At 39.4% G+C, this 18,059-nt stretch overlaps 2 protein-coding genes across 7 annotated transcripts; both read right to left on the bottom strand.

The window, feature by feature from the left end:
- Positions 1-1,532: 1,532 nt before the first annotated feature.
- LOC306908660 (uncharacterized protein) lies at positions 1,533-6,524 on the bottom strand. Of its 4 annotated transcripts, XR_013788031.1 has the most exons (12): positions 6,422-6,524; positions 5,854-5,906; positions 4,757-5,146; positions 4,291-4,578; positions 3,878-4,171; positions 3,753-3,791; positions 3,280-3,618; positions 2,873-3,172; positions 2,640-2,745; positions 2,510-2,567; positions 2,257-2,340; positions 1,533-2,093 (listed from the first exon to the last, which is right to left on the bottom strand). XR_013788031.1 is itself a non-coding variant. In XM_079481743.1 (11 exons), the coding sequence occupies exons 1-10, from the start codon at positions 5,196-5,198 to the stop codon at positions 2,281-2,283; spliced, it is 1,920 nt and encodes a 639-aa protein (XP_079337869.1). In that variant the 5' UTR covers positions 5,199-5,321; the 3' UTR covers positions 1,536-2,093; positions 2,257-2,280. The 4 variants fall into 4 exon arrangements, 2 of the variants coding, with proteins under 2 accessions (XP_079337869.1, XP_079337868.1); XM_079481743.1 differs by lacking the exons at positions 5,854-5,906; positions 6,422-6,524 and adding an exon at positions 2,406-2,432 and having other exon boundaries at positions 1,536-2,093; positions 2,257-2,311; positions 2,514-2,567; positions 4,757-5,321; XR_013788032.1 differs by having other exon boundaries at positions 1,998-2,093; positions 2,257-2,567.
- Positions 6,525-8,979: 2,455 nt separating this feature from the next.
- Positions 8,980-16,951, bottom strand: LOC306908995 (sialic acid-binding Ig-like lectin 14). Of its 3 annotated transcripts, none has more exons than XM_079482324.1 (12): positions 16,432-16,951; positions 15,756-15,813; positions 15,266-15,646; positions 14,841-15,134; positions 14,636-14,735; positions 14,515-14,553; positions 14,334-14,366; positions 12,051-12,098; positions 11,552-11,578; positions 11,231-11,257; positions 10,092-10,110; positions 8,980-9,955 (listed from the first exon to the last, which is right to left on the bottom strand). In XM_079482324.1, the coding sequence occupies exons 2-12, from the start codon at positions 15,796-15,798 to the stop codon at positions 9,899-9,901; spliced, it is 1,068 nt and encodes a 355-aa protein (XP_079338450.1). In that variant the 5' UTR covers positions 15,799-15,813; positions 16,432-16,951; the 3' UTR covers positions 8,980-9,898. The 3 variants fall into 3 exon arrangements, 2 of the variants coding, with proteins under 2 accessions (XP_079338450.1, XP_079338449.1); XR_013788052.1 differs by having other exon boundaries at positions 9,825-9,955; positions 10,092-10,253; positions 11,232-11,257; positions 16,432-16,540; XM_079482323.1 differs by lacking the exons at positions 8,980-9,955; positions 10,092-10,110; positions 11,231-11,257 and having other exon boundaries at positions 11,294-11,578; positions 16,432-16,540.
- Between the last annotated feature and the right edge of the window lie 1,108 nt (positions 16,952-18,059).

Genomic DNA, 18,059 nt, shown 5'->3' with positions numbered 1-18,059 from the left:
CGCGTACCTATCTGTACAATTGCATCAGCGCCATTGAGAGAGAGAGAGAGAGAGTTCAAAATGCTGGAGCCTTTAGATAGTTCCAGGAATATATGTTTTCTCTTTAAAGGCCACTTGTCCGATTTCTGAATAACGCTTGTTAAGACAAAGTTGACCCGAGTACCAAAACAACCTTGTAGCCAATCAGCAGTAAGGTGTACAGTGCACAGGACGGACCTAGTCGATCCGGGTGCTGACCAAAGATGGTTTGTTTATGTGATTTGAACATCAACGATGGCTAAGAGAAATCGGATACCCCACCTTTAAATGCTTTATTTCTTTAATTTTTGATTCATTAAATGGCTTTTGTCTTCAAATGGGTTAGAAGTTTATCTCAGTTGGTCTGTTTAGTCGCAGCTCCATGCGTTACTAGTAACTTCCGGGAACTATTGAGAGCCTCCGTGAACCGCCATTGATGTGAAAAAAACGTTCCATTGGAATCAACGGAAATGATATGACTCTCTCTATCAATGGTTTTGGCCTTGCCGTGGGCAGTAAAAAGAATAGAATCCCTGTGACGACACTGGGATCCAGAAATATAAAAAACTTTAGGAACCAAGTTGGAATGCTGGGGGAGTGTATCAAGTACAGAAATACCACGACATACTTCCAACTCGTTTTTTAACAAGTTGACAATGTTAAGCATGAGAAGCCAGCACGTTCAACAGTGTAAAGAAGTCAAAATGCATGACATCCCGATCTTTAACCATTTGTTAAAAAAGGATTCTATGAAGCAGGCAGAGACTGCTGGTCCAACACGTAAATGCAATTAGGAGATTTACGGTTTTACTAGAATCTTTCAAATCAAATCACTTTTATTGTCATTGGCCCATATCCATAACAGCATATGTGCAGTGCCCTAGAAAGTGCAAAATACTTTTTGACCTGAGAAATAACACACATTATTCGGTATACGTCAAAAGTCTATAGTTTGGGTTTAAAACATTTCTTTTGCCATTATTTAAACTAATCCTTTGAGATCTTTGTATGCACACAATGCATCTGACAACTGGAATGCAACCTAGACGACAGTAGCAAAGGATAAGTACAACGCTTGGCCCCAAACTAAAAACAAGTAAAGACAGTAAACGATGCCAATTGAGGTTCAAAGGTAAAAAATAGCCAGCAAAAATGTACAGTAAACGCAGCTACTCAAGGTTTGTAGAAAGATTAGTTTTTGACCATATAGATTTCACATACGTAGTTCAAAGTATCGGAAGGCTCTAGTTCAGATGAAGACCGGACTAATATATTCAGCTGTGAAAACAGAAGCATCTATCAACATACTGTATCTGAAAGATAGCCTACTGTCATCAAATGGCTTGTTCACTCCTCAAAGCGACTTCACTTCTTTACATTTGAACAGTGCAAGGTATCATTACAATAACATGATAAAAATCTTGTGAACTATACTGAAAATGTGTCAATGATGTGCCATTAAATTGTTTTTGATAAACTTCATGTTTTGTGCATAAAGAAGTGCTACAAATGTTTCTAAGGCAATATTTTATTTCACCAATAAATTGTTACTTCTGTGTGCGATTGTAAAACATCCTGCTATGTAATTTAATAAACATTAGCATTTGCTGCTGTGACAAACATGTCCCGGCATAAACCGATGTTACAAGATGTCTTGCAAAAAAACAATCCTGCGTAGGTCTCCAAAAAGCTGTCGTCTTGTAGCTCAGCTGCACTGCATTGTGGGAGGGATCATCGTTCATGTCTATGTTATTTTCCAAGCGTGTCATTTTGTGAAGATAGGAACTGACATACATATTTGAAGCGTTTTTTAAAAAACTGAAACGTGGATTTCATCTGTAATTTCAGTTGGTTAGTCAGAGCAGGAAAACTTTGTTCATATAATATGTCAAAGCATTGTTAGAAATGTTTTATTCCCTTTACAATTAATGAAACCATCTAAAGTTCTGGACTCACACACTTGTCATGTCTAACATTATGTATCTATATCAGATTAAAACTCAGTAACAACAAACACAAGTAGTGATCCAATTATTTTGTTATGCCGCTATTAAGCCATTCAGATTGTGGTGTTTCTAAAAAAAGAAACAAAAACTGTATTATTGTAACTGTGGGGATATATGTGAAGTATAATGTTAGACAAAATAAAAGCTGTTTATAAAAAAAGCTGAAATTATTTAAATTTACAATAACTTGAAATCATGTATGAATCATGTACAGATGAAAATATTCACATACCTCCTTGTGATGCTTGAAGGCTGCTCACCATGGTATCCGAACAGATTTGATATTGCTTAAGAAGACAATGGTTAGCTTACATTACTAAATCTGCTATAGCTGATGGATACAATTCATATCAGGGTACGTATATATTACAGAAAATATACCTTTCATCTGCTGTTCCGTTGTTAAGCCTTGCCACAAAAATAATCACAATCAATTCAACCAAACATGCACAAAAATAACTTTTTGTTATCATTTCATACTTTACTTGCCTGATGTTGTTTTTATGACTATTGTTAGTCCAAACAACTCTTCCTTCAGACATTCTGCAATAATAGGATGACAAATCTTTTAATGAGATCCAAAGCGAAACACACACAGTCATAACCTAAACATACCTGCGTCGCCTCTTGTACATGATGACTCCAACGCCAAGGAGGAGAAACACAAGTATGGGTACTATGACAGACGGTCCAAGAACCTCCCCTCCAACACCTTGAATTCCTGATGATCATATATTCATTGATCACAGATCACAGATCATCAAACGGTAAAAATGCTGCAACGCTTGTTTCAGGATATGTCAAAAAATAGTATCTTGACAATGTCTTGAAACCTTTTCTAAACTTACTTTGAATATTCAGTTCAGCTGAACTATTAATCATCGTTCTATACCCCCAAAATGCTGCACTGCAGATGATTTGATCTTCCTCTTCGTATCCGGTTGGAAAGAAGGTCACGGTCGAGACTGTTTTCCAAACTCCTTCACCCATACTCTGTTGTTCAACTGTTTCTCGAGCAGTTGGGACGCTCCAGGTGATGCTGGGGGGGTGAGAAGGGCACGTGTGTTTGACTGAACATTCGATGGTGATTTGGGTTCTGGGCTCGATATTGTCAGGGATTGGTGACATCACAGGCTTGTCTGGAAGGGCTTTTTTGACACAAAAACTTCTTAGTGCAAATGTTTTCACACATTTGTAATCAAAAAGTGACACTGCTCATAAAAGAGCCATACTCAATAATGTGAATATTTTGTACCTTGCACTGCAATGAATACACAGCTGTTGTTAAAAAGGTATAGTTTTTTTTCTGTTTGTGCTCGAAAACAGAACTGTCCGAAGTCATGGTTCTTCACGTTATCAATTTCGACAGTACAGTCCTGTTCAACTGGGTTTCCAAGTAGTCTTGTGCGGCCTTTGAAGTTGTCCAAGACGTCACTCTGTCCGGTGTGGAACATGTTTCCTTTCCTCGAGACCCAACGAGCCCCAAGGAGCACGGCAAGTTCCTCATGCATCTTAAAACTGCAGGGTATCACCACACAGGAACGATGTAATGCAGTGAGCCTCGGAACCACGTCTGCTTCATACACGCGATCAGCTAAAAATATAAACCATCAATATTAGTATTATGCATTTGGAAAAAGTAATTCAGTATTTACGCCAGTGGTTCTCCATCATAAATATTTGATAAAGCTCACGGAAATATAAAGATAGAAAAACCATAATACGCACTGTCCTTGATTTCAGGATCCACCAGTTTGGTCTCATAGTCTGAAAAAATAAGCAAAAGAAAACAATATGAATTTTGAGACGTGGAGTAACCACAGACCATGATTTTACGTTATGAAATTACTAACATTGTACATGTATGTCAACAGATGCTTGGACGTCCTTTCCAGAAAATGTTGCCTTGCATGTCAATTTCTTCCCATTGTCATTCTTGTCGGCCAAAAAGGATATGTTGGAAGAGGTGGCTGATTTGAACTCTTTAAGTTTTTTATTTTCGTTTGAGACCTGCATGTTCTCATAGTTCCATGAAATGCTTGGAGGATCCTTTAGACAGGAATGTTCAATGGTACACGTGAAGTCCTTTGCGACGCCCTCTGTGACATCTGCACGGTCAGGCTCAATGATTATATTGGAATGTATACCTGAAATGAAAAGGTTACAAAAACATAATGTTAAACCAGATAAGATTTTGCTGTGCGGTCCAAAGAAATAAAACACCTCACAAAAAGAAACATAATTAGACATTTATGCATTAACTCACACGCAGAATTTTTGTTTTTTGTAGCTCTTGTTGTAATGCCTCCATAATGTGTTACAGAACACTCAATATCTGATCTCTCAGCTTTCACAACTCCTGTGCGTGTCAAAGTGATTTTCCATTGACCATTACTAATATAGACATCTTCTGTTTGATCAGATCCTTCTATACCCTTCAGAATGATGTTTGGTTTGCTGTACGGACAGCTGTGGTAGGTTTGACATGTCACTGTCATGTCGTCCCCGGTTCTTTCGCCTCCATACATTTTGATGGTGGGCTGCTTCAGCTCTGCTGCATTGGTTAAATTGTTAGAATGAGACATTAATAATTTTGAAGGATAATTTTAGCTACACCTTTATGTTAAATTCCTTTATTTTCTAATATATTCATTGAGAAATGAGATAATGGCTACAGTTGTACCACCATCATTGACGGATTTATGAAATTATGAAAAAGAGAGTTTGCATACTTTCCACATGAATCGTGGAGGTGACGTCAAAGAACCTGTAGGTGCTTTTTCCAACATTTTCTGGGTCAATCCACACATATAATCTCTCTCTATGGTGGGACTGATCCAGGTTTTTAATGAGAAGACTGCAATTCAATTTTGACGGTTCGCCATATAACTTGGTTTTTCCTTTGAACTTGCCAATGACTTCATTTGGATGCAAGTCATCGTAAACTAAAGGGTAGCTAAACCAATTTGAGACCCACTGATACCACACAACTCTTTCTGGGTTAGTGGGTGGGTTTGATAAGTAGTTGAAAGAACATGGTATAACTAGACAGGACCCTTTGAGACCATGAATTTCCTTTGGCATTCTCACTTGCCATCCAAAAGCCTCATATAGAAGGACACCTGTGGAAGAAAGCAGTAGACAATTTCCCAAAAATGATTTAAAATGAAACATATTTGATTATAGACTGTTTCATTTTAACCAACGTTACTGTGCATGCGCACTTTTGTGACCCCAACTCAACTTCTGTTACACATTCACAAACAATAGAGAGCCTGAAGATTATTTCTTATAACAATCAAATGAAACCAAGAATAACCGTTACTTGGCTAAATTGTCTCTCCAATATTTTGAATTTAGACAAGCTCGACCGCTAGATGTCAATGTACCACATGGTTTCTTTAAATGTGACCCAACTACAGGACCCATTCAAAAATTTTATTTAATTAAATGAACATACAACACAATTCGACAAATAATGTTTTCAATACAGTAAAATAACAACGAATATTAACATCAATTTAATAAATAGTTATATTATTAGATACTAGCCAAACACAAACTGGAAGTTAACTGGGGGTCAGGCGCTGTAGGCAAGACGGTCTATAGACAAGCAACATAGTTTGGTTCAGGTTAAAACACAATGTTAAAATTGCAAATAAGAATAGTTTGTATTGTATTGTGACTGTATTGTATTTGTAAATAATATGTTATTAAATATACTAGCTGCCACACCAGAAAATATGGTTATGTTTACTGTGTCATTCTCGTTGTGGCTATTTGAAAGCCAATGACGTGAATGACATAGAGAAGAAAGTGCACACGGTACCTTGGAGAAGTAAACAAAGTAACAAATGCATCGCTTCTGCTCCAAATGATGTTCTTGTATCCATAAAAAAAGAAAAAGCTTATGTTAATATAAACATTTAATACAGTGTAAATCTCACTCAACACTCACTGATAATAATAATAAAAGAGGCTTTTTACAGTTAAAAAACGTTTTACAGCTTATCTTTGCCTCCACAAACTGCTATGCATCTGAGATGTAGCAGAAAATGTGATAATATTTGAAGCATAAAAACACAAAATCTTAAAAGGGATATTTTTTTTCATTTAATGTATTTAATATTAAATTTCATGTTATCTGCACAGGGCAGTAGGACATCAGCTTGTTAAAAAAAGCCAATACTGTTGGCAAACAATGAAATAGTAATAGTGTACTTTTAAGAAATATACTGTTCTTAAAATCAAAGGTCAAACTAAGTCATTTTAATGCTTCCTCAGGACTTCGATATGCATGCAGGTTCTCAAAATGACAAATAAGTCCACTATAAAGAAATGTATTTCTGTAGCCGGGAGGCTACTCGACCACAAAAAGAAATACAAATCTAACATACCTTATTCCTTCTTAGTTTTCACCGTATCAGTCCAGTTCTCTGCACAAGCAAACTGAGAGCAGGCAACTTAATACTGCAAAAGTGAGCGGACAACCTTCAGAATAAGGAAGTGAAGAACATTTCTTTGGAATTCTTAATTTGGTTCATGTTACGCCTACTGATGTGTAAAAAAGTTTACATTTGTTAATCCACCACCTTAATCTGTTGTTGCCTTCCAAAAAGCATGCTATAAGAAATGTGTTGTCATTTAATCCCTTTATTTTTTTCAGAATCTGCATGTGACTATTTCTTCTAAGAATATTTATTTTGAGAAACAACACAATATGACATAATATATCATTTAGTTTAGTAGATTTTGCAGCAATACTTCATTTGTAGAGCCAAAGACAGATCCAGATTGCACACAAAGTTACAGCAAGTTGTCATGAACGTGTTGCGGGACAGAGACAGAGGACCCAAGCGCAGACAGCGGATGAAGGGTTAACAAGGGATTTTAATAATAAGTAAAAAACAGGAACAAAACAAAAACCCACGAGGGAGTAAAACAAGAGAACAGCACAGGTACACAAGAACATAAACTGACTTCACTAAACTAACATACAATTAAAGACAATACACTAGACTTACGTTACATGACAAGGCAGGAGACAAGTGCAACATCTGACACATAACAATGATCCGACACAAGACAGAAGACACTATGGCATTAAATAGGGAAATAATCAAGATGGGGACAGGTGCAGGGTATCAACTAATTAACAAGCAATAAGGGGGAAACAAGAGGACGGGAACAGAGACGGGACCGGAGAGAGCCTATGGCAAACCAAAATAAACCATAATCGCCTCTCTCCACATTAAACATGAGGTTATGTCATGATCCTGCCACTAGACTAAGAGAAACATGACATGATGCGGCAGAATCATGACATAAGCCTCTCCTTTAGGAGCAGCAACCTGATGCTCCTCAAGGCACAAACAGGACAAGACAGACTGTGACACTGACAAACACAGCTACATGATAACTGAAACCAAAACACTAGAGTCCAAGGAAGGGGAACATAAGTCCAACCAGCGAGAGTCCAAAACAGGACAAACACGAACTGGATCGCCGGCAGACACGAACTGGATCGCCGGCAGACACGAACTGGATCGCCGGCAGACACGAACGGGATAGCCGGCAGACACGGACGGGATAGCCGGCAGACACGGACGGGCATGCACCGGGCTGGAATGGCCGCATGCACCGGGCTGGAATGGCCGCATGCACCGGGCTGGAATGGCCGCATGCACCGGGCGGAAATGCCCGGCTCCGCCAGACGGGAATGCCCGGCTCCACCGGGCGGAAATTCCCGGCTGCATCGACCTGGAATGCCCGGCTGCATCGACCCGGAATGCCCGGCTGCATCGACCCGGAATGCCCGGCTGGGGATCTTTGGCGGCCACAGGATCCGGCGGCTTCGACCCTGGAGGGAAGACCGGCAGTCTCGACCCTGGAAGGCAGTCCGGCGGCCTCGGCACTGAGTGGGAATCCGGCAGTCTCAACCCTGGAAGGGAGTCCGGCGGCCCCGACTCAGGAAGGGAGTCCGGCGTTCTTGACCCTGGAAGGGAGTCCCGCAGCCTCTAACCCTGGAGGGGAACCCGGCGGCGTTGACCGCTGCCGCAACGACCCCTCTGTCCGCTGGGTCCTAATCTTGGTCGGATCATTCTGTCATGAACGTGTTGCGGGACAGAGACAGAGGACCCAAGCGCAGACAGCGGATGAAGGGTTAACAAGGGATTTTAATAATAAGTAAAAAACAGGAACAAAACAAAAACCCACGAGGGAGTAAAACAAGAGAACAGCACAGGTACACAAGAACATAAACTGACTTCACTAAACTAACATACAATTAAAGACAATACACTAGACTTACGTTACATGACAAGGCAGGAGACAAGTGCAACATCTGACACATAACAATGATCCGACACAAGACAGAAGACACTATGGCATTAAATAGGGAAATAATCAAGATGGGGACAGGTGCAGGGTATCAACTAATTAACAAGCAATAAGGGGGAAACAAGAGGACGGGAACAGAGACGGGACCGGAGAGAGCCTATGGCAAACCAAAATAAACCATAATCGCCTCTCTCCACATTAAACATGAGGTTATGTCATGATCCTGCCACTAGACTAAGAGAAACATGACATGATGCGGCAGAATCATGACACAAGTCCAGCACAATACATTTATTTTAATTTAATACACACATATATTTTATTTTGATAGTCCGCTTGAGACATTTTGCTGACAATAAGTAATGTTAGAACTACAGTACATGCCAACTAACTTTTATAAGAGTATTAGTAGACTAAGGTTAAGGTGGGTTGGATATACGTTTAGGAGAATAAGTTGACAAGTTAGCAGATATTAGACACACAGTATACAAATTCTTTATTCAAGTATCAAAGTGACTTATAATTTGTAAAAAGTGAACTATCGAAATAAAGTGTTCCCATATTTTCAGACTAGGTTCAGATGCGCACTACTTAGTGACCAGAAATACAGAAATCCTATGTTTTCAAAAGATTTCAAAATGATTTATTGATGTTGCAGGAAAGTACAGAATATAAAAAAGACCAAGAGATACAAATGTTGATTCAGAATGTTGATGAACAGATTTTATAGTGCTGTATATCATCCAATGCAATATCGCATAGGCACATGGTACTGTAAGTAGTCGGTTATAAGCATCTACTTAGACATCAATAATGATGTAACTTGAACAATCAATAACAGTTTTAACCTCCTTGTTTGATCTACTGTAAGCTATCGAACAGTCTATGGGCTTCAGAAAATCCATCAGGTCCTGCACAGTATTTGACCCTTGTTGACCGGTGACTGTATGATGTTGATCTTTCCACGCTAAGGACAACTGACAGACTCATACACAACTATTACGATCACATTCTGTGATGCTCAAAAATTCATGATACATTGAGGCATTCTGGTTTAAATGGAGTCTTAAACCAAGAATCATCCGCAGACATTTTGAAGAATGTTTGTAACCGGACAATGGGTCAGTAAAAAGAGTCAAAACAAACACAGAATAAAAATATATACAACTAAAGCAGACATTTGATGATTTGAAAAGAAGAGCTTGTTAACACTGTTAAATATTTAGCAAATTACTAAACAAAACCGGTTGTATTATTAGTGATTCTGCGTTTCAGTATACTGTACATTAACCCTTTCATGCATCAAGGTCACTATCCAGTGGTCTGCTACACTAACTTCTCAAACAAAAACTAAACGTATAGTGCACTGAACGCTGCAGTGGACATGTGAAAATATCTTCGAAAAACTAAAAGTTAGAATTTCGACCCATAAATGTTTTTGTGTCAAAAAATGTTGACTGAGGTTATCATAACATCATGGATGAAAGGGTCAAAAGAGTATGGAGCCCAAGTATGTTTGCAATGTGATATTTTCATCAAACATTTCCGTATATGTTGAGATCTAACGTGTTGGTGTAGTCATCATCATAACCCTTAAAAAAATATTTAACAAAGATTACAAAAGTCATTACTTATGAGACATTAAAAGTATAAAACTAAGTATGACCTTATATGACCCAATGAGAACAGTACGTTAATTGAAATGATATAATAGAGATTCATACTCACAGAATAGGATTTGGCCTGACTGAGGTGAATAATGAAAATGTAAATTTAAGAAGAAATAGGCAACATTAGTAATGTCAAAGGGCTTTCAATCTTACATTTGCATAAAAATACTATACCTCTTTGGTGATGGGATTCGAGGTTTGTTTCCGGTTTTGTTTGACCATTGAACAAAAATGTTCAATGGTAGTAATGTAGTAATGTACTTATATTGGTGGCTTTTACATTTCATTACATTACATTGGAACTCTTAGTAGATAATGACATCATCTTAAAGGGGTGATTCGCCAGAAATACGTGTTTTTCTTTGGTGTGTTATAAGTTGCCCCATGCATGTATTAGACACGTAAAATTGCAAAAATGTAAGTGTCGGAAAAAATATGTATTTTATCAAGAAGCGAATGCTCATCCAGACCTGCCTGAAACGCCTCTACGTCAGTTCGTAAACCGATTTGACTAAGACCACCCAAATGTAAATGCAAGTAAGGTGGGCGGTCTTGTAAATCTCATTTTACCGTTGCAGCCATGTTGCGGAGGCGCTGTGTGTTTTGTTGCGAAACGAAAGCCTTTTTGGCTTTTAAGCCGTCGTGTAACACTGGTTGATCAAGAAGGGCCGATCCCCTCTAGGTATTTATAATGTTACCATTCCCTGCTGTAATGCCAGCTTGTTTCTATCTCACAAAAACTCTGTATGATGTATTTGGTTGTTTGTTTATAGTCAATAACTCTTAACACCTGACTTTCTGGATCAGATTCGGGCTCGGATTGATAAGGAAGGATCGATGCCATTTTATCACCTGTCAGTAGTTTTGGAACCTGATTATGGTAAGAGGCGTTACACTTCTGTGCAGTTTTCAGCCAATCACTACGCACTAGTGAACTGGCCAATCATAGCACACCTCGCTTTTCAGAGCGATGAGCTTTGTAAAATATCAGTGCGTTTCAGAGAGGCGGAGCAAAGAGGAGATACAAACATGCACGATATGTGGACAATAGAGCGTTTTTAAACCTTAAATCGTTTAAACACATTGTATTACATCTAAAGCAAACAATAATATTCGTTTAAGCCGTGTCAAATGACCCCTTTAAATAAGTCTCAAAGCTTATTCATAACAGAAGACATTCACATGTTGTCCAAATACCTGTCAGTTTGATCCTCATGGCCTCTCCTAATAAGCATTACAAAAACAGATGACAGTGTTGACATTGGCAAAATACGTATATCGCTGTTAAGATGTTAATTCTTAAACTGAGGAACTTGGGATTTCCGAACAGATAATGGATAAGATGTTAATTCAGAACTTAATTGGCTGTACATTATTTAAAGGAGTAGTGCATTTCAAAATAAGCCCCCATCAATGATATTCAATACTGTTGTATAGCACCTTTTACCTAAAATACACGTCCTATTTTGGATACATGATGGGTAGGTCAAATATAACAGATGCAGCTTTTGTGCATACCTTGAAAATCTCCCCCAAATAGACCTCCTAAATTAAAAAGAAGAACAGAAAAAATGTAAATGAGAGGCATCCGTTTCCACATTTAAAACAGTCATATCTTCATTTCAACATTTAATGTGACACCACCCTTAACTGCACTGATAAGCATCAATTGAAACGAACTTTCCATTTAGAAATATACACGTGCATGTGTGAATATACAACAGACACAATTAAATGTCCTCTTTTCAAATGAGACCAAAGTCGAGAAAATACCACACAGCACCTTCTTTTATTTTCATTACAAGTGAAGTTACAAAATTTAACAAACAATGACACCAGAAATTCAAAAGCATTTAAATGATGAATCTCAGATTACAGAAATTACTAGTGAAAAAAGCTGTATTCATTTCAGGACACTATACCAATACATTTAACTGGAATCAGAACAATGTTATAGATATAGATACATCTTGTACATCAAAAAATCTTATACTACAGGCCATTGTTGAGCACTTGCCTCTGATGTCTTCCATCTGCCCCGCTGTTGTTTCCATCCGAACGGAATCTGGTGATAAAACACAATGAAAATGTCAACCTTACTACGAAGAATTTAACCAACGGTTTTTACTATGGTAACAGCGCAGATATTAACATTTGGTTGTTCAAATGAGATCTCTCTTCAAACTTGTAAAGCATTTGTTTTATTTTTAATGCGTGATTTTACATAGTGAGGTAAGATCCATTTTCAGGATCCTCACATCCATAACGCTCCATATTTCTCTTTTTTAAAATTGACAGCACCACTAGAATGGATCAACAAGGAGAAGAGATCGCGAATACAGGTCGCGCGGTTCAAGCACTCGTGACGCAGGTGTCCGAGCTCACCCAACAGTTACAACTTCTTCGAGCTCCCACTGCGCCGCCCACACCGCCCGTTCAGCCCCCCTGCCTCCACAAGAACATCAGTCGGAACCTCGTCTGCCCACGCCAGAGAAATATTCAGGTGAGCCTGAGTATTGTCGAGCGTTTCTCACAGCATGTTCCATGCATTTCGCATTGCAGCCACGGACCTTCTGCACCGAACAGTCTAAAGTGGCGTTCGTCCTGACTCTACTGTCGGGGAAGGCGGCTCTCTGGGGAACGGCGGTGTGGGAGAATCAAGACATCTGCTGCGCCTCGTTCCAGGCACTCTCCAAAGAGTTGAGAAGAGTCTTCAATCGAGCGGTAGCGGGTAAGGAGGCAGCCAGATTACTCGCTGATCTACGCCAAGATGATGGCTCGGTGTCGGACTATTCCATCCAGTTCCGCACCCTGGCTGCAGAGTGCCAATGGAACGAGGAGGCGCAGTGGGACATGTTCCTGCATGGGCTGGCTGACCGCGTTCTGAAGGAGATTTACATCCTGGACCTTCCCAGGACCCTGAATGGCCTGGTGGAGCTCGCTCTGAGGGTTGAGTCTCGCCTGAATCGTGTGGCTTCCCACCTTCATCAGAGGCGACCCCAGTACCACACGGAAGACCCACGGACCAGCGGCGGGAGCGCGGTCAGCCCAGTTTCTGATCATGAGCCCATGCAGGTAGGGAGAGCTCGGCTTTCCCGGGAGGAGAGGCGGAGATCCCAAGGACTCTGCCTATACTGTGGCAAGGCTGGCCACTTTCTCTACTCCTGCCCAGTAAAAGATCAAGCCCGGTAGTAAGTATGAGGCTACTATCGGGTGGGATCTCCGCCGAGAAGACCTCATCACCATCATCAACCCTCCTCCCGGTAAGACTGAGATGGGCAACCTCCACGCACCGCACTCAAGCACTGCTGGATTCGGGAGCAGAGGGTAATTTTATGGACTTTGGACTCGCAGTCAGACTTCAGATTCCCATCACCCCTCTCACTCACAAGATATCAGTCAACGCACTCAATGGACAAGAACTTCCCCGGATTTCCCACTCGACTGAACTCCTTACACTCATTACTTCTGGCAATCACACTGAAACCATATCCTTTCTCCTCATGGACTCACCACTTGCCCCAGTGGTTCTGGGACACCCGTGGCTCACTCTGCACAATCCTCGGGTCGACTGGTGCACTAACACTATTTCCACATGGAGTAACCACTGTCATGAGTCCTGTTTGGTGTCTGCTTGTACTTCTGTGTCTGGTTCTGTGTTTCAGAGTGAGGCAGCGGATTTGTCTAACGTGCCCGCAGAGTACCTCGACCTGAAGGAGGTGTTCAGTAAGTCTCGCGCTGCTTCTCTCCCTCCGCATCGTTCCTATGACTGTGCAATAGATCTACTGCCAGGTAAGTCTCTGCCTAAGGGCAAACTTTACTCTCTTTCTGTTCCCGAGAGGGAGGCCATGGAGAAATATATTTCTGATTCTCTAGCCTCTGGATTCATCCAGCCTTCCTCTTCTCCTGCGGGGGCGGGGTTCTTTTTCGTGGGGAAGAAGGATGGTTCTCTGCGTCCTTGCATTGATTACCGAGAGCTGAACAACATCGCGGTAAAGAATTCTTATCCTTTGCCGTTGATGTCTTCAGCTTTCGAGAGGTTGCAGGGAGCATGCATTTTCACGAAACTGGACTTACGTAATGCATATCATTTGGTTCGCATCAGGAAGGGGGATGAATGGAAAACTGCTTTTAATACCCCTAGAGGCCACTTTGAATATTTGGTTATGCCCTTCGGGCTTTCCAACAGCCCAGCAGTTTTCCAGGCACTCGTGAATGACGTGTTGAGAGACATGGTAGATCAATTCATATAATATAAAAATCGCGATGTTAACACAACTAATTTGAAAACATATTTTACCTTCGAGACATTCTTGATAGACGACTCAACATGCTGAAAAACAAAATGTATCTTAAGTAAATAACATTTAACATTTGAATTAAGTACAGAATTGTATGAAATTGACCTGGGGCTTATGGTTACGCAGGACGCGTGTGTGCACTAAACACATATTGTTAAAAACAATAAACTCATTGCTCACCTGTTGTCATTTCGAGACTGGAGTTCATCAATGCGCTTTCTGGAAAAACAACGATATTTGAAATACTTTGAACTTTTTAACTTAACAGATGATTTCATAGTACTCATGGATTTCAACTCACTTGTATCTCTTAACCAGGAAGAAACACACCCCTCCGACTAGAATAGCGGCTCCAAGCGCACAGATGGATGGAATCAGGATGTGGTTGAGAGTCGCTTGTTCTGTTAAAATCATAAAAATGCAGTCGTATCTCTTTAATTTGAACAAATCTTTAAATACAGAATGAACATCTTTCAGAATCCAGCAAGGGGTGTATAAACATATACCTTTCACAAATACAGGACGCGTGGCTACATATCCCTTGCTCAGGCGATGGTATTGGACTGTGCATGAAATATCTGTGTGATCGTCCGCACTGGTTGGTGTGAAGGACAGAATCGACTCGACTTCCCAGTTCCCATGACCAATATTCTTATAGGTCAACATCTCTTTTCCCTTGTGGCTCCAGCTGAGAGTGGGCTGGTGGGATGGGCAGGTGTGTCTAACAGAGCATTTGAAGACCGCAGGATGACCCTCCTGAACAGAATCCTCTGAATGCATCTCTGGTGGTGGGGCTTCCGCTTTACATCATTTGGGAATAGAAAATGCACATTTCACATAGAAAATCCAGATTACTATACACATCAAAATGAGATATATAAAAAGCATAAAAAAGATGTTGTTATTAGCTATGTTTAAGAGCAACACTTACCGATCATATCAAGTCGTACACAGTTCTTCACAAAGGAATATTTGTCCTTATCAGATGTCTGTAATTCAACTCTAAAACAAAACGGGCCGTTATCGTGGTTTTTGACCTCATCGATCTCCAAAGAGCAGTTTAATTCACCCAGCCGACCAACCAATTTTGTGCGCTCCTTGAAATTGTCTGCAATCTTTTTACTATCCTCATGATAGACGAAATATTTCTGATCGTTCTCTGTGTGCCAAATACCGGTCGTAAGAGAAGTGGGCTGTACATCTCCCGGGTATTGGTATGAACACGGCATCACAACACAAGATCCTTCCAAAGCCTTCACTAAAGACTCTACTCGTACCTTCCAAACATCAGCAAACACCAAAACACCAAAACCTGGCGAAAAATAAAAATGTGATGCATCAGATGAATAATGTAAGATGTTAATTGGAATTCATGATATAAGAAGTCATTTTAATGAACAAGTATGAATGCACAGTCATACCCAGAAGCCAGTAGATGAAAACTGCTGTCTTTGCACCCGTCATGCTGGACTGACAAGACTGAGGGAGCAGTTCATCAAAGCATTCAGAAATGATTTCTAGCATATTAAACAATCATGAAAATTTTATTGTTTGATTCTTGACTATTTCGCAACTGACGTAGAGACCAAAAAAGTTGATGTTTTTGAGATCTCGTATTAAACTTCGTGTAATAAATTGGTGGATCTAACAGAAGGCATACAGGAATATCAACCCAAATTTATGAATAAGAATTTATGAATCTTCAATTTTCAAGTTATAGCAAGTTATAGAATTTGAAGATATAGCTTTTTACGTAACTAATATGCCGCTAGGACACTGAATTCAAATTAAACTACACTGTAAAAAAATCCATAAGAAAACGGATAATGTACTGGCAGAAAATGACCAGTACATTTTCCTTTGTTTTACTGATATTTCCGTTAAGGCTACCATGTAATTTCATGCAGTGAAAAATGTAAAATACAGGTAAAACAACTATAAAAAGTGAATACAGAACATTACTTCATATTAATACAGTATATAGTGCCCTATTTTAACAAGTGTAAGATTTTTCAGAACTTCAATGCTCTCTCGGGATAAAGCATCTGCTAAATAAATAAATGTTAATAAATGATCCAAACTCAGTCCAGAACTTACCGTATTGAATGAGTGAATGTGAGAGACCTTTACTGACTGAATCAAGTTCAAGATCGAAGCTCTTCAAACAATGTGCTTTGCTGCAAACAGTTTTCCAGGAAGTACAGCAGAACTTCAGAAAAAATATCAGACTATTAATTTCAGTTCTCATTTTTCTAAATCCCCCGGGGATGCTTTGCTAACGAACAACAGATAAATATTTCACATTCTGTAAAGGTCAATAGCTGCCTTCACACATATACCATATATGATTTATCTTTAGGAGATGATCTGTGAACCTTTTTCGAAAATTCCAGTAAATCAGCACTGGGAATTTTCTGCTAAAATTACCAGTACTGCGTTTTTTATCAGTAAATTGAGCTCAATTTGACTGATGTGAAAACAAAAATTTTCTCAGATGTTGAATAAAACTGAACAAATCTACTAAGCAAAACATAACTGACATAAAAGAGTGCATATAATGCTTTCAATAAAAACTTTGCTCATGTCACAGTGCATATCAGATAATGCTGCGCTGTTCAGTTTACTTCTCTTTCTCATCTATCTTTAAAGACTTTGTGCTATATTCATAATTGACTGGTTAAAACCGGATCTGTGAACATTTACATATAGTCATTTAGCAGACGCTTTTCTCCAAAGCGACTTACAGATGAAGGAACATTAGAAGCAATTATAACAACATAGGCAACAAAATACATAAGTGCATCAAAACAAGTCCATTAAAGCCTAGCACAGTATACAACGCTAAAAATAATGCGATTAGTATATTTAATTTTCAGTAATAAGACAGTAATAAGGTAAAAATCAATCAGCGACGTGTTGACGGAAGAGATGCGTTTTCAGGCGTTTTTTAAAGATGGGAACAGAGTCTGCTGATCTTGTAGCAGCAGGCAGATCATTCCACCAATGTGGAACAGATCCAACGCGAGAGTGACTTTTTTCTTTTTTGGGATGGTACCACTAGTCGTTGTTCATCAAGCGATATGCATAGTAACATTTAATTTAGAAAGTCCACTAACGTATAGTATAAGCTTGTGTGTAAGGGACAACTTTGTTTTAAGTTGTGAGGATGAGGAAGAACACAATGTTGGGCCTAGTATTAAAAAATCTTACTAAAGATCCAACCCGGTATCCCAAAATAGGAGATGTTCTTCTTGTTCTCAGTCAGTCTGTTCTGTATTTAGCAGGCTGAAATCTGGTGATAACTCATATTTCAGTTTAATCTCAGTCTTGGTTGAATCATTGCAGATGTCCTAAATTTACAATGGATAATGTTTTATCACGGATTAAATCATGATCTATTGTGCTTCACAATCCTGTTTTACAGTCAATAACCAAACACCAATCCAAGTCAAGCTTAGTAAAAAGTGAAATTCAGTTGCAAACCTAGAAACATCCTTTCAAGGTCAATTGACATTTTTCTTTTCATGTCATGTGTGTGGTCATGTTGGTTGGATGTCCATCCAGGTGGTACCGCGTCAAACAAGTACAACAACCACATTTTGTGTACAACTTAAATTAGAAAAAAATTATAAATCCGAGTCTTATTTGTAAAAACGATTGCCTTTACTGTTTAGTGTTAGCATATTCATTACGTGGTTAAGCGGCTTCTTTGTTAGGCAATACAA

The sequence above is a fragment of the Barbatula barbatula genome (genome assembly GCF_947034865.1).
Source record: "Barbatula barbatula genome assembly, chromosome: 19".
Taxonomy (NCBI): domain Eukaryota; kingdom Metazoa; phylum Chordata; class Actinopteri; order Cypriniformes; family Nemacheilidae; genus Barbatula; species Barbatula barbatula.
This window is presented reverse-complemented; position numbering and strand designations above follow the sequence as displayed.

Excerpts from the sequence above, each read along its gene's own strand:
- LOC306908995 (XM_079482323.1), bottom strand. The coding sequence starts at position 15,798 with ATGACGGGTGCAAAGACAGCAGTTTTCATCTACTGGCTTCTGG. Across the intron at positions 14,554-14,635 it reads TTCCTGGTTAAGAGATACAA|AAAGCGCATTGATGAACTCC; the intron begins GTGAGTTGAAAT and ends TTGTTTTTCCAG. Across the intron at positions 12,099-14,333 it reads CTATCAAGAATGTCTCGAAG|ATTCCGTTCGGATGGAAACA; the intron begins GTAAAATATGTT and ends TTTTATCACCAG.
- LOC306908660 (XM_079481742.1), bottom strand. The coding sequence starts at position 5,198 with ATGTTTCATTTTAAATCATTTTTGGGAAATTGTCTACTGCTTTCTTCC. Across the intron at positions 4,579-4,756 it reads CTCCACGATTCATGTGGAAA|CAGAGCTGAAGCAGCCCACC; the intron begins GTATGCAAACTC and ends TAACCAATGCAG. Across the intron at positions 2,746-2,872 it reads AGCTGAACTGAATATTCAAA|GAATTCAAGGTGTTGGAGGG; the intron begins GTAAGTTTAGAA and ends TATGATCATCAG.